The 13,554-nt window shown below is 40.5% G+C and overlaps 3 protein-coding genes across 4 annotated transcripts; 1 reads left to right on the forward strand and 2 right to left on the reverse strand.

Moving 5' to 3' along the window:
- Positions 1 to 294: 294 nt before the first annotated feature.
- LOC147310058 (histone H4) lies at positions 295 to 898 on the reverse strand. Its single transcript, XM_086269162.1, has one exon. The coding sequence runs from the start codon at positions 896 to 898 to the stop codon at positions 587 to 589; it is 312 nt and encodes a 103-aa protein (XP_086125288.1). The 3' UTR covers positions 295 to 586.
- A 666-nt stretch (positions 899 to 1,564) lies between these two features.
- Positions 1,565 to 2,218, reverse strand: LOC147310059 (histone H2B 1/2). The gene has a single exon (XM_086268843.1). It carries the CDS (start codon positions 2,203 to 2,205, stop codon positions 1,831 to 1,833), a length of 375 nt encoding a protein of 124 aa, XP_086124969.1. The 5' UTR covers positions 2,206 to 2,218; the 3' UTR covers positions 1,565 to 1,830.
- A 5,811-nt stretch (positions 2,219 to 8,029) lies between these two features.
- LOC147310060 (tetraspanin-8-like) lies at positions 8,030 to 13,332 on the forward strand. 2 transcript variants are annotated; one of them, XM_086269624.1, is made up of 10 exons: positions 8,030 to 8,529; positions 8,835 to 8,903; positions 8,988 to 9,104; positions 10,625 to 10,699; positions 10,920 to 11,015; positions 11,408 to 11,518; positions 11,600 to 11,635; positions 11,726 to 11,809; positions 12,172 to 12,299; positions 13,033 to 13,332. In XM_086269624.1, exons 1-9 carry the CDS (start codon positions 8,470 to 8,472, stop codon positions 12,292 to 12,294), a joined length of 771 nt encoding a protein of 256 aa, XP_086125750.1. In that variant the 5' UTR covers positions 8,030 to 8,469; the 3' UTR covers positions 12,295 to 12,299; positions 13,033 to 13,332. The 2 variants fall into 2 exon arrangements, with proteins under 2 accessions (XP_086125750.1, XP_086125749.1); XM_086269623.1 differs by having other exon boundaries at positions 8,031 to 8,529; positions 12,172 to 13,332.
- Positions 13,333 to 13,554: the final 222 nt, after the last annotated feature.

Consider the following 13,554-nt stretch of genomic DNA (forward strand, 5'->3'; position numbering starts at 1 on the left):
CTGCACCTGGGGTCTTGCCTGGTGTGATAGACCCCAGCCTCTATGGATCTTGTGCTTAGATATATACACATACACACACACGCTTTCAATTGTGTAATTTAAGTGATCTAGGTAGCTCTGTTTTTGAAGTTCAGTTAACACTAGAAATTTGTTTTGGAGTTTGTACATGTTTTGTCTCTAGGAGCCACCGCATATATTTATATACAAAAATAAATAGAACCACTTTTTTACGTTAGTAATTCCTTTTGTGCATAGTTTTATATTATTGCTAATAATAAATTAAAGCAACAAAATAACCCGAAGAGCCGGGTCTCTAACAAGAGCCAGAAATCCCATCACTAATGCTCGCACGTCAACATGGGCGGGTATCTCCCTCAGGTGCACCAGTGCAGTCCACCATCATGCAGTACAATATTTCCTACCTGACAATTCTCATCACCTAATGGCGTATAAGATATTCAGAGTGCAAAACAAAACACAAAAAGGCAGTAAAAAGTGACAAAAACAAAAAGATCGCAGAACAACGCTCTTAAAGAGAAGTGTGTGGCTCTTAAAAGAGCCGTTTGATGGATTAGGGCGACTGAGTTTAACCGCCAAAGCCGTACAGAGTGCGGCCCTGCCTCTTCAGAGCATACACCACATCCATGGCGGTCACAGTCTTCCTCTTAGCGTGCTCCGTGTAGGTAACAGCATCACGGATGACGTTCTCCAAAAACACCTTCAGCACTCCGCGGGTCTCCTCATAGATCAGACCGGAGATACGCTTCACTCCGCCACGGCGAGCCAGACGACGGATCGCGGGTTTGGTGATACCCTGGATGTTATCACGGAGCACCTTACGGTGACGCTTGGCGCCTCCTTTCCCGAGTCCTTTGCCACCTTTGCCTCTTCCACTCATGGTTATAATTTCTTCTCTGAACGAGCAAAGTCGAATGAAGTTAAACTCCACGGAGCCGTGTTATTATGTGTGCTCGGCGGACGTAAGAGAAAACAGACGGTGTGACGGCGACTCGAAGCTCAGCGGCTCCGCCCACTCTTCTATTTTCTAAATGTGGAAATGTGGTCTTTTGTTAAATGACAAATTAAGTCTAACCGAAGGGAGACTCACACCAAATCACACACAATGTCTGAGTGGAGTTCACATTTTTATTTCAAACTAAACCCAAGTGTCCGTATTTGTAACAAAAACCACACACCCTCTTAACGTTTCACCCAGAGTCTAGCATAAGTGTTGAACTACATTAAAACGATTAACACATGTATAGAACACACACACACACACACACACACACACACACACACACGGAGGATGTCACTGTAGTTTGAAATGTGAAACTGAAACGAATCGCGTTTATTTATTGTATTTGTAATCCTGTCCAGGATTTTACGATCAGAATTGTGATTTGAAGCCAAACATTTGCCTCACCAGGATGAGCTCAATAAGCTCTTGTTCACATGTCATTATTTCTGAGAAACCCACAAGTGTATTTATTCAGTGCTTTTCGCAGACAAGGGACCACAAAACATGACCCCCCCCCCCAAAAAAAACAAAACAAAAAAAACAAACTACAAAACCAAACCAACCAAATAGTAATAATGCTAAATGATATAGTGATGGCGTTAGGACTGTTCTGGTCAGGTGGTCCATCGTTAAGTCCTTGAAATTTCTCTCTTCTTTTTTTATTCAAAGCATACAAGAGTAACACAAGCTGTAATTTATGTTTCACCATCATGACAGCTACAAATTAAATAAAGTCAGGACATGTACGCTTTAGAAGAGATGTGTGGCTCTGAAAAGAGCCGTTGTTCGGGATTAAGTAAAGATGCAGTTTACTTGGAGCTCGTGTACTTGGTGACGGCCTTTGTGCCCTCAGACACTGCGTGCTTGGCCAGCTCACCGGGGAGAAGCAGGCGAACTGCGGTCTGGATCTCCCTGGAGGTGATGGTGGAGCGCTTGTTGTAGTGGGCCAGGCGGGAGGCTTCAGCGGCGATACGCTCGAAGATGTCATTGACGAACGAATTCATGATGCTCATGGCCTTAGACGAGATGCCGGTGTCGGGGTGGACCTGCTTAAGCACCTTGTACACGTAGATGGCGTAGCTCTCCTTCCTGGTCTTTCTCTTCTTCTTGCCGCCCTTGCCGGCGGTCTTGGTCACGGCTTTCTTGGAGCCCTTTTTGGGCGCTGACTTGGCGGGTTCAGGCATTTTCTTACTTCACTTCCTCACAGCGGAGAATGTGCTCGTCAGCTGAGAGTGGCTCTTTTATTTCCGCTGTATGCAAATAAGGCTGTGCTGTTCCTCGCCTGTCATTGGCCGAGCTGTTGCTCAGGTTTACACAAAGGCACACAGTCAACAGTGAAAAAAAGCACTTGAAATCTTCCACGAATCTCATTATTTACATATGAATTAGAGAACATCACCTTAGTTTTTACTATTTTATGGCATTTTACGGATGCAATGTTTCCCCTCATAACGTCAGAGTTACAGGATATATTGTCCTGAAATTCTCAGGGCTTAAAACCCTTCAGGGTTCATTTTTACAAGTATCCTGTTTTATTGAGCTTTGTAAGAGGAAGTGAGTGTGTCGGTGATATTCAGTTAACAAACAGTCAGGTGAATAATCAACACTGAGACACTTGTGTAGGTTAACGTGCTGCACGGGTGAAAAGCTCAGAGCAAATCACACCGAACTGCAGTATTCGTTTATTTTTATAGGTTACATTGTCAATATGCAAATATAATCACATTTCCTGTTACGCAGGTCCTGATGCTGTCTGTGTGTGTAAGCTGTGTGTGTGTGTCACAAAGTATGTGTGTTGCAAGTCAATTTCTAAGAATAATATAATGCAAGTCAACTTCTGCGGATATGCATTTCTGTGCTGGTCTCTTGCGGTAAATCCCAGTGTCACAGGGTCAGCTTCCTGTTTCTACAGAAAACTGTGTCTGGTGAAATATGTGTAACATAACTTTTGAACCATAAGCAAATAAAACAATAAAAACTCCCTAACAGAGTGTGTTAAAGGGCCTCTTATAATCCTAACTCTGATAAAACTCAGGGTGCTTTGTGATGAGATGCTGCTTTAGCTTTGCTGGCTTCATTTATTTTATTTTTTTACTTCTTGAAGACACAAACACACTTTGGTCTGCCATTGTCATTCTCGATAAAGCCAAATACAAATTAATTATTGTGATACTTTAGCTAGTTTGGCTTTTGCATTACTCGATGAAGTAGATGGACTTAAATATTTGTCCATTGCGCTAATTAACTCAACCCCGGATGATGCACATGTATCTAGGTGCCACCATAGGTTTTTTGCTTATACCCAATCTGTGGATTGGGAACACCAGTTTGAGAGCCTCTGCTACAATGAGAGGAAGATAACGCCAGACATTCATTACACGTTAAAAAAAACACAACGTCGCCTAGCCTTACAAAACAACCACTTTAGTGGACCAAAATTCAACATGCAAAAATGACTTATATAAGATGTCTCTCTGACATCACTTTGTGCAGTGAGTAAATTATACTCTCTACCTAATAATCAGAAACACATCTAACTTAAGATAACCTTTATTAGTCCCACACATGGGAAATCTGCAGGAATATTCCCTCATATCCACCCCTATGTTTTCTTTTCTTTAATAAAGGAACAGCTATGAAGAAGTAACTATACAGTCAAATTCAGCTTTAAACTTCGTTGCCAGTAAATTTAAAAACCAACAACTCCAGCTGCAGCTGCCCCTTCCGGGAACCTGGATCTACCAGAGGTTTCTGACTTTTAAAAATTAGTTTTTCCTTTCCACTTTTGTCAAGGGCTTGAATCAAATCAAAGGAGAGCACACCTGTATACCCTATGCTGTACTCAGCATAAGGTATACATTTCAGATATCAGTCTGTCTTTTCCAGCAGGATTTTATGGATCAGACCCAGAATAGGAATTGTAGAAATTCAGTCCAGCTGCAGAGTGGACACTGTGCTAACTTGGAATGCTACTCCTAGTAATGCATCATAAGTCAGCTCCTATTAATAACTAAACCTATCACATGATTGCTGGTATGTATTCAGCAAACAATAATCTTCAGCAGGCTCTTGAATTGCTGCAATTAGAAGATTGCTTAGTGTGTCTTGACGACACGAAGGGTAAGAGAGAAAGTCGTCCTCTGAGATCAAAGCAGTGAACACTAGCCCTCTCACCTCAGCGATCAGAGACAGCTGTGATTCTACCGAGAGGGTAGTCAACCAACCAAGTGTGAAGTTACACATGAAGAGTAGAAGTTTATCTTCGAGTGAACAAATTTGCCAGTGACCTTCATGGTTGAATTACTGACATTCACTTGTTGTTCCCCTTGTACCTTATAAAAGTCATTAAGATTACATTACTTATTTAGTCATTTTGAGTACTTCTCTCAGTTTTTATAGGATTTCCATAATCAAAGATCCAATCAAAGATAAAATCTTCCTCAGAGGCAAAATCTTCCAGATACCGTATTTTCACGCACGGTACTAAAATGCGCAGTCTCAGTTATGTGTGCCATTACTGTATTTAACACACACATAAGGCGCACCTGATTATAGGGTGTGGGTTTTATATATAATCTACGCCCACACTTCCCCCTTTAATGTTCTCATGGTGTCCTCTACTACGTCCGCCTTACAACAACAACAGACACAAGCATACAAGTCTGCGTATTTAAAAATGGAGCGGGAGCAAAACTGAATTTGGTATTCACATTTATTTTACCGGTAATCGTCATCAATCAAACCCATCGAAGTCCTCATCCTCTGTTTCTGAATTGAACAGCTGCGCTAAATCTCCATCAAACATGCCAGGTTCACTTTCTTCACTGTCAGAGTCACAATTACTTAATTATTATAGTATTAGTCATTATACTGTAAACTACAGGCAATAAAAAGTGAACCACAGGGGCCTTTTATATTCAGCAACAGCTGTGCTTTGTCACAGTCTGCAGAGCATCCTGTGTGGAGTGTTTAAACATGATGCAGAGGCGAACTCCAGTAGAAAATGAGTTCTGCCCCCACATTCAGATGTTGTAGTCAGAATCTGACATAAACAACAGGAAAAGATCCATCCTGCCTTTTATCAGTGGTTCACGCTGCTGCTGATAATTGTGTGCAGGATATGTATTCTTGGCACACTGGGCTCCTTAGCACCAACTGAGCATCGTTTTAAATGGAATACTGCTTATTTCTCAGCAGCTTTTCAGCTTCCACATCTTCCTAGATCTCTTCACTCTAAAAAGGAGAAACGGCACTTTAGGGTCAACTCTAAAATGCTGTATGAACTACTGTACAAGAAGGGTTACAAAATGGTAAGGCACAACTTTAGAAATAAAATGAGAAGACTGAAATTATGTGAAAATGACTGCAAGACTTCAGAAGAGGAACGTACAACTGTAAGTATCTCTCTCACAGGTAAGTGGGAACACAAGCTCAAGGCTTGGCTTGTACTTGGGTCGCACTAACTTAGTAGGACAACAATCCAGCAAGTACTCAAGAGCTGCCGCTCCCTTACGGAGAGGCCACAACGAGGGCATCAGGAAAAGGTGCGTGATTAATCCAGGCGTGTGAAGGCAGAAGATGGGAAACCTCACACTTTGAATCACCTTGTTGTTGAATTGTGCTATATAAATAAACTTGCCTTGCCTTGCCTTCACACAGTCCTGCTTCTGCACCAAAACCAGAACAGATAGACACACATGACAGAGAGGAGAGAGAAAGAGAATGGTGAGTTGACCGGCGAGGACAAGGTTTCTTAAAATCGGTGGACGGACAGAAAAGTAATCAATATATAACTCTTTCGGCAAATCGCAGATACTTATTTAAAAAATTTGATGATGTGAGAGAAACTACTCAGGTCTCAAAAGTTAAACAAATATGAAAATAGTCAACAGGATTATTTTAAGTTTAAATTAGAGTAACATCTGAAAACAACAGGATTATTTATAAGTGAGACTGTTAATTTTGTTTTTCTGGTGCAACTCATCATATTTGTTCAATCCAGTATAAAGCATGAGACTTTATGTATTTGTCCCAAATTAAAACTAAATAATCCCACTTTGCAGTAATACCACTTCCAGCTCATCGTGGAATATTATAATAATAATATATTTGTAATTATTATTTTATTAGATTAACACAAGACGACTAAACAGTTTCATGAATTCTTCCTGTCCTGCAAATAACGTTTCTCCTTTAAACCCCACAAAGCCTTCATTGTTGTTCCTCTGAGCTGCGTCACAGTAACTTAATCTCGTACCTCCCACATGTCTACTTCCAAGGAAAGTTGTCCCTCCTTCCCTCAATTTCTCTTTCCTGGCATTTCTCTGCTGCTCTTTAGCTTCCTACATATCTTTGTCCTGAAAAGGAAAAACAGCACTTTAGGCTCAACTGCAGTTTTTAAATGTGCTGACTAGGGCTGGGCCATATCATACAGTTCATGGTAATACCGGTATAATGTCGGGCAACGATAAAAAAATGAAATATCACGATAGAATATGAGTAAAACGCGCATGCGTACCTTTGTTTTCATACGCACATGGCGGAAAAAGCATGGTGGAGAATGAGAAGGGCGAAAGCGGATCGTTAAATGAAACGGATGAACCAGAATTGGTTTGTAAAAATCCTGCAACTTCAGTGGTGTGGAACTGGTTTAGCTTTCGTCCGTCAGATACACAACAAAGCACTATTTTTGGTAGCACATGCTAGCGGCCCGTCGTTATTACCTTGTTTTTTGGAAAATACGGCGCACTTAAAATCAATCCTTTGATTTTTCTGAAAATCGACAGTGCCCCTTATAATCCCATGTGCCTTATGTATGAATTCTGGTTGTGTTTACTGACCTCGAAACGATTTTATGTACACGGCGCTCGAAAATTTGTCAAATGTTTTAGTACAACTTTGCTAAGACGAATCCGCACCGCTTGATGGATTGTCAGAGCATTACGGACATCGTAGGCAGGAGCCTCGCGGAGTGATACGTACTGTGCATCAACATAATATTACGGTATTGTGTGTGTATAACCTCTTTCTAAGTTTTGTGGATATTATACATGGTTATGCTGAGGATATGTCAGCCAATTTCCACTGGAAATTCCTTTTGGTTAAACTGTCAGCAAGGATTTTGCATTTGCACTGTTAACTTTTTATATAACTTTAATGCACATAAAAAAAGCTGCTTGTTTAAGTGAAAATACGTTGATTTTTTTTTTTGCACAAATAAAGTTGTGGAGTTGTAAAGTATTTTGTCTAGTGTCACTTATATCGTCAGTTATATCGTTATCACAAATTTTCAAATGTATATCGTGATAAATATTTTTGGTCATTTCGCCCTGCTCTAGTGCTGACTGCTGAACAGGAAAGGGTCGCAAAAGGGTAACATGAAACTTTACAACTTTAGAAATAAAATGAGAAGACAGAAAGGATTTAAAAACAACTGCATGATGGCACAAACTACAAAATCCAACACAAATCAAATCAACCGCTGCAACATGTTGTAGGCATCAATTCCAAATTTTACATTCAGTGATCATTTTTTCATCTCACAAGTTTCTGTTTTTTTCACAGCTGCAGATTCCAAAACAGTGACGTGGGACTCAGGGTAGTGTTTGCATTGCTTTGCTCTGTCTGACAGCTCGTTCACACTCGGAGGACTAAAAGTGCTCTGTGGACGCTCAAAGTCTTTGTGGGTCGAATTATTCCACAATGAAAAATGATTAGGAATCAATAAAAAAAAAAATCAAGTGTGATATGCACAAAAAACTACAAAGACACAAAAAACTACAAAACCTACTTCATAAAACAAAAAGTATTATTTAATAAGATGCAACTATAAAAGTAATAAGGAGGGAAGTTAAAGACGATGTAATCTGTATTTGAGTGCAGTACTCATACTGCTTTACATTTGAAACCACTGCAGATATGATACAACATAAAAAGTTATAAATCTTTGTGCTTAAGTGCAGTACCCTTATAAACATATCTCATTTATTAAAAGAAAACTCTGAGTACATTGTGTGCAGATGCAGTAAAAATTACTTTGAGCTGTAGAGGAATAAACTGACTTTCGGTAAGTTATCTCTCCTCCTGCTGACGACAGATTCTCATAAAAGTAAAATGAGTCATGTCTCCACATCTGGATTGTTTTAAACGGGGCATAACACCGCCCTCTCCTCCACTCCAGCCAGTCTGTGAACAGCTTCCGTCCCTGCTCACAGCAAAAACTATTTCCGCTGGATTTACTGGAAGGAGGAAGACCCTGCTTTGAACCTCCCCTTGTTAAACAAGCATTCCACACAAGTTTCCACCTCTAACATATCGGACGTCCCGCCCAGCAAAGCCCTGAAACCCTTCAAAGCAGCTCACTCAGCTGCTCTCCTCTCACTTCACTTCACTTCGCTGCAGTCGGAGCTCATCTGGACTTTGGGCTTTGGACTTTTCCAGCTGCAAACATGGCTCAGATCAACATCTGCCTCAAACACATCTTCACTGTCTTCAACATATTCTTCATGGTGAGTAAAGAGATTATTTAGGAAATGATAATCGCAGACTTTAATCCAGAATCTCCTTAAAGACATCAACCAGTCAGCAGGCAGACGCAGCAGTCAAAAACAACCACATTTGCCTCCTTTTTTACAATTAAATGAAACCGAAGCTTAGAAGAGTAAAATAAACCGACATCAACTCAACACGTTTGTTCTTACTTTCAGAGTTTGTTGTTGTGCTTCGTCCACGTGTGTGGCTGTGCAGTCATTTCATATCCTGGTTGTGTTTAAAGGATCCAGCAGCTCTAACCAGACTGTTTCTGTTTGTTCAGCTTGCTGGTGGAGTAGCCATCGCCCTCGCTCTGTGGTATCAGTTCTTCATGGACGTTCGAGGATATAACGTGAGGACACATTCAAACATAAATGTAACATGTGGGAACAAACAGACAAAGCCCACTAACCTTTCGTGACACTTTTGTCCACAGCTGGAGGGTCGCTCCACCCAACTCTTCATCCTCTACGTGGTGGGCTGCATCGCCATGATGATCGCCTTGCTGGGAGCCTACGGAGCCCACAAGGAGAGCAAAGTGGCCCTGATCATGGTGAGTTCAGACTGTCATTGGTTTTAAGTTTTGGGGATGTTTTGGGTTTTTCTCATTTTTATTATCTTTGCATTACAGTATGGTGCTCTGCTTTGAGGTAGGAGCCAAAAAGGGTGTAGTTTGTGTGTGTGAGCACCCGTGTGTACAGCTGTGAGCATGAACGCGCTTGTATTAAAAGGTTCCTTCATGTAATGATCTGCTAGAGGGTGTGGGGGAGCCACAGCCCCGTCCTCCAGGGCATGAAGCAGGTATGGAGGAGATCAAAACTCCAGACATCCAGAGGCCCTCAGAACACAAGAGACCAAGGAAGACCAACAGAGGGGCAGCCGCGCCACTGTCCCAGAAAGAGCTGATGAGAGCCCCAGATGAAGGGCCACTCAGCAGCCGTGGAGCAGAAGCCAGGGGGGGTTGCAGTGACATGCCCGTGAGCTCCGCCAGCAGCCAGCTGTGCCAGAGTGACTGAGCCCCAGGTCGAGAGGCTGAGGGCACCCCACCCCCGAAGTGGCCCGAGCGAGACCCAGGCTCCAGGCCCCGACAAGCAGCCACCAAGGAGTGAGCCGGTGTGTACCTGGACGCCCATGCCCGGATACAAAGAACAACCAATGCACTGATGTCTGAGGGCGTCTGCCACTGGCAGGGGAAGTGGTGGGGGAGATAGGCCTCCATACCTTGGAGGGCCTGAGATGTCCCTAGAGAGGTGGCGTCTGATACCCAACCTGACATGTAGACACAGACATACAGGCACACACAGATACAGACATCCATTCCCACCCTCATACTCTCATATGCAATTACTCATCACTCACCCAACGTGGAGACAGACACAAAGAGACATTGTACACACAATCACACTCCCCAAGCGTACTCTAAGCCCCAGGTCTAGATACCCTTGCCCCTGGAGGGGGAAACTGCACCCAGACCCAGGTAGTGTTTCCCTTTTCCCTGGGGTGGAGAGAAGCAGACCGACCCGACTCGGCAGCAGCAGGGAGGCCCCACATTCCAGACCCCAATCGGACAGCCAACTCCTCCTCCTAGGCCCCCCGCTCCAACAGGCAGCAGAGAACGGTTTTATTTTGGTGGTCTCCCATCTTGTTTGCTGTGTTTAGTTTTGCTTTCTCTTATCTTCCCACATTGAAAAGAAATGGAAAAAACTTATAAAAGACTTGCATAAGATGTGGCCTACTTCATATAATGAATCATATAAGGCTTATATGATTTACCCATGAAAGTAGCCACTTTCATATATTGTTTTAGTAAGTATCCAAAACATACAAGTTTCATTTATATAATTTTTCTAGGGATCTTATATCTGTTTTCACTCTTGTATGCTTTTCATACAAGTTTCACACAAGACAGATACAAACTTTATAAGATTTATATATATCTTTTCCATATGGGTTGTTAGTCTCATTCCATTATGGGCTGTTTGTATTTCTTAATGAAGACCATCTGTGACAAATGTAATAGTCATGATTTGATAATGCAAGTGTTTAAGAAAATGAATGAATTTTCCTCTGCAGTTCCTGGTGTTTATGGTCATTGGATGCTTGGTGATGCTCATAATTGGAATCCCTGCTGCCATCATTCATCCTCAGGTAAAGGCAGGATGCTGGACGAAGTCATGTGAAGAGATTTATTTGATTTAACTGGAAAAACTTTTTAAATCATGCTTTTTTTTTAAATAATCAACACATATAAATACAATTACTTTTTCATTACTTTACCTTACCCATATTATCTTTCATAACCATTAAAATGCTTTAATTTTTAAAATATAAATGTAATACATGCTATAAAAATATTTGATTTTTGCAGCTCAAAGGCATCGTGGAGCAGACTTTCAGGAGGTTTGTGCCTCTGGACAAATCTTCAGAGGATGTGAGGAACATGGCTGAGGTCATTCAGGAGAAGGTGAGCTATTCTAACTTGCTCGCTGCAATCTCTTAATCTTTTTAAAATGAGTTTTTCTTTTGTTGTTGCTAAATACAAGTTACATTCATGGAAAAAAGATGCACTCAATCAGGGCATAAAAGATTTAGCACTTGCAAACTGGTGATGATGTAAAATAACATCAGATGACCTTTGAAACATGACATAATACACTGTGCCATTATGTATATACAGTTGATAGTTGGCAGCAAGTGAGCTTTCAGAATAAGAGCAGGCAAACTGTCCACAAGTAATTTGATCACTTTTTTCTAAAAAAAAAAATTCACACACTTTTTAACGTTTATTTCCAGCTGATGATCCTCCTGAAGATGAGTAACTCTCCTCTTTCTTTCTTCTCCTGCTGGTGTTTGTAGTTTCACTGCTGTGGTCTGTTCAGCTACAAAGACTGGAAGAACATCCCCGACTCCTGTGTATGCAGCCAGGAGGAGGAGAAGGAGGGCAAGTGTCAGACTGTCGAAAACAACGTGAGTATCGATGCACCCACTCGCTTCACTGGTCACGGTGTGTCACAGTTTGTAACGTCTTTATTTCTATAAATTTTCCAGACTTTCATGCTGCAGAGAATGTCCGTCTACACTAAGGTGAGCGACCCAGCACCCTTTTGAAAAGCTTAAATCATTCCTCAGTTTATATCAGAACTTGACAGTTTTTATTTTTCCTTCTATTTTCAGACCTGCTTTCCCACCATCATGGACCACATTCAGTTTCATTACAACATCATGCTTGTGGTCAGCTTCACTCTGGCTGTTCTAGCTGTGAGTATTATCAATTATTCAAGGATTCGGTAGCATAAATGTCACATCTGCATTCTCTGCATTTAGTCCCTGCTATTATTTATGTGACAATGAGAAAGTCATAGTATACATGTAATATATTTTTTCTACAAAGTTTGAATTCTCCATCTTCTCCATCAAATGTTGAAGAATTACAGCATCTGTAGTGGAACAAAAAGTAAACTAGTACTAAAATCTAAATTTGTGAAAAATCATCTTGTACGTAAATACATAGCAGTTTGAGTCTAAGTTCATTATAATATTAGTTCATTATGAATACAGAATCAGAATCAACATTTCACAACCTGCAGATGTTTAACTCAGCTTCCTGTGTTCCCCGACAGCTGCTTGGCATGATTCTGTCCTCCATCATGATTCACCAGCTGTATTACCCAAACAGACACACCATCGTGGTCTCCATGATGCCACCAAAATACGAGGAGCTGCACAACACCCCGGCATACTAGCCAAAGTACGATGCATTGTTTTTTTTCTTTCATACAGTCCTGTTTTTTTTTCTTCTTGAATTTCAAAGTGAAATATTTTTCAAGCAGCATGAAAAATTTTTGTTTTGTTTTTAATTTTTAATTTTTTCATAACAACAGTGCTCCACAAAGCCCAATTCACTGTTTTCTATTATAATTTTAATGTTTTCATCAAAGTAATGCCTGACTTGTAAATACCTGTAAAAATGGTCTTGACCTAGTCCATATTTTTGTCTTAATGTCTCAAAGCTCAAGAATGCCCCCTCATGGGTAAGAGAATAATAAGTAGTTAAACCTTTTGAGACCCATATACTAAACTTATTATCGTAAATATTGGGCCAAAAAGTCAGTCATAAGAAATCCATCTCAATAGCTTAACTGCTTTCTCCAGCCCACTAGTCTGAATAACACCATCCCAACATTTCAGGAGGGAATCGAGCATAATATCACCCAAAATGGCAGTTTTATTTCTTAATTTCTTATCTGCCAAAATTGCTTTGATGCATAGAAATAATTCTTTTCACGTGGACTTTTCTGTGTTTGTGTTAAAAAAAAGTTTTTAAATTCAAAATGAAATTTGTACAATTTCACCCTTTTAGTTTCCAGCTTCTTCACTCTTTGCTGAAGAAAATTCACCTACTTTTGGCTCTAAAGTCTTCACCTTAACTACCATTACTGTAAAAACAGTCTTTAATCTCTAAATTAAAATCTCTTTCACAGAATTTCCTGCATTCCATCTCTGAACAGCCTATTTGCACTACTCTGCCTGGTTTACACTCAATGTCATTTACCCTTACCTGAATATTGTATATTGTATATTGCATAGCTTTCTTGTTAATTTGTATTGTATTTATTTAAATTTTTACTTTTTAATTATTTTATTTGCATTTTTTAATCACTCTCTTATATTTAAATGTTCATTTGCTATTTCATCTAGGGTTTGAGAGTAACGAAATTTCTATTCTCTGTATGTCCTGTACATGTGGCAGAATTGACAAATAAAGTTGACTTTGACTTTGACTTTCAAATCAAATCAAATCAAATCAAATCACTTTTTATTGTCACATCACATGTGCAGGCACACTGGCACAGCACATGTGAGTGAAATTCTTGTGTGCGAGCCCCACAAGCAACAGAGATGTGCAAACACAACAACACAAACGAGCAAAATACAAGAATGGCCAACCTGAAACTAATAAATATATGTACAATATATAATAGTGTATGCATTTCTGGATGTGT

The sequence above is a fragment of the Aulonocara sp. 'chitande type north' Nkhata Bay genome, linkage group LG17 (genome assembly GCF_057382095.1).
Source record: "Aulonocara sp. 'chitande type north' Nkhata Bay isolate Kocher_YH1m ecotype deep benthic linkage group LG17, A_spYH_male_GT1.1, whole genome shotgun sequence".
NCBI classification, from domain to species: domain Eukaryota; kingdom Metazoa; phylum Chordata; class Actinopteri; order Cichliformes; family Cichlidae; genus Aulonocara; species Aulonocara sp. 'chitande type north' Nkhata Bay.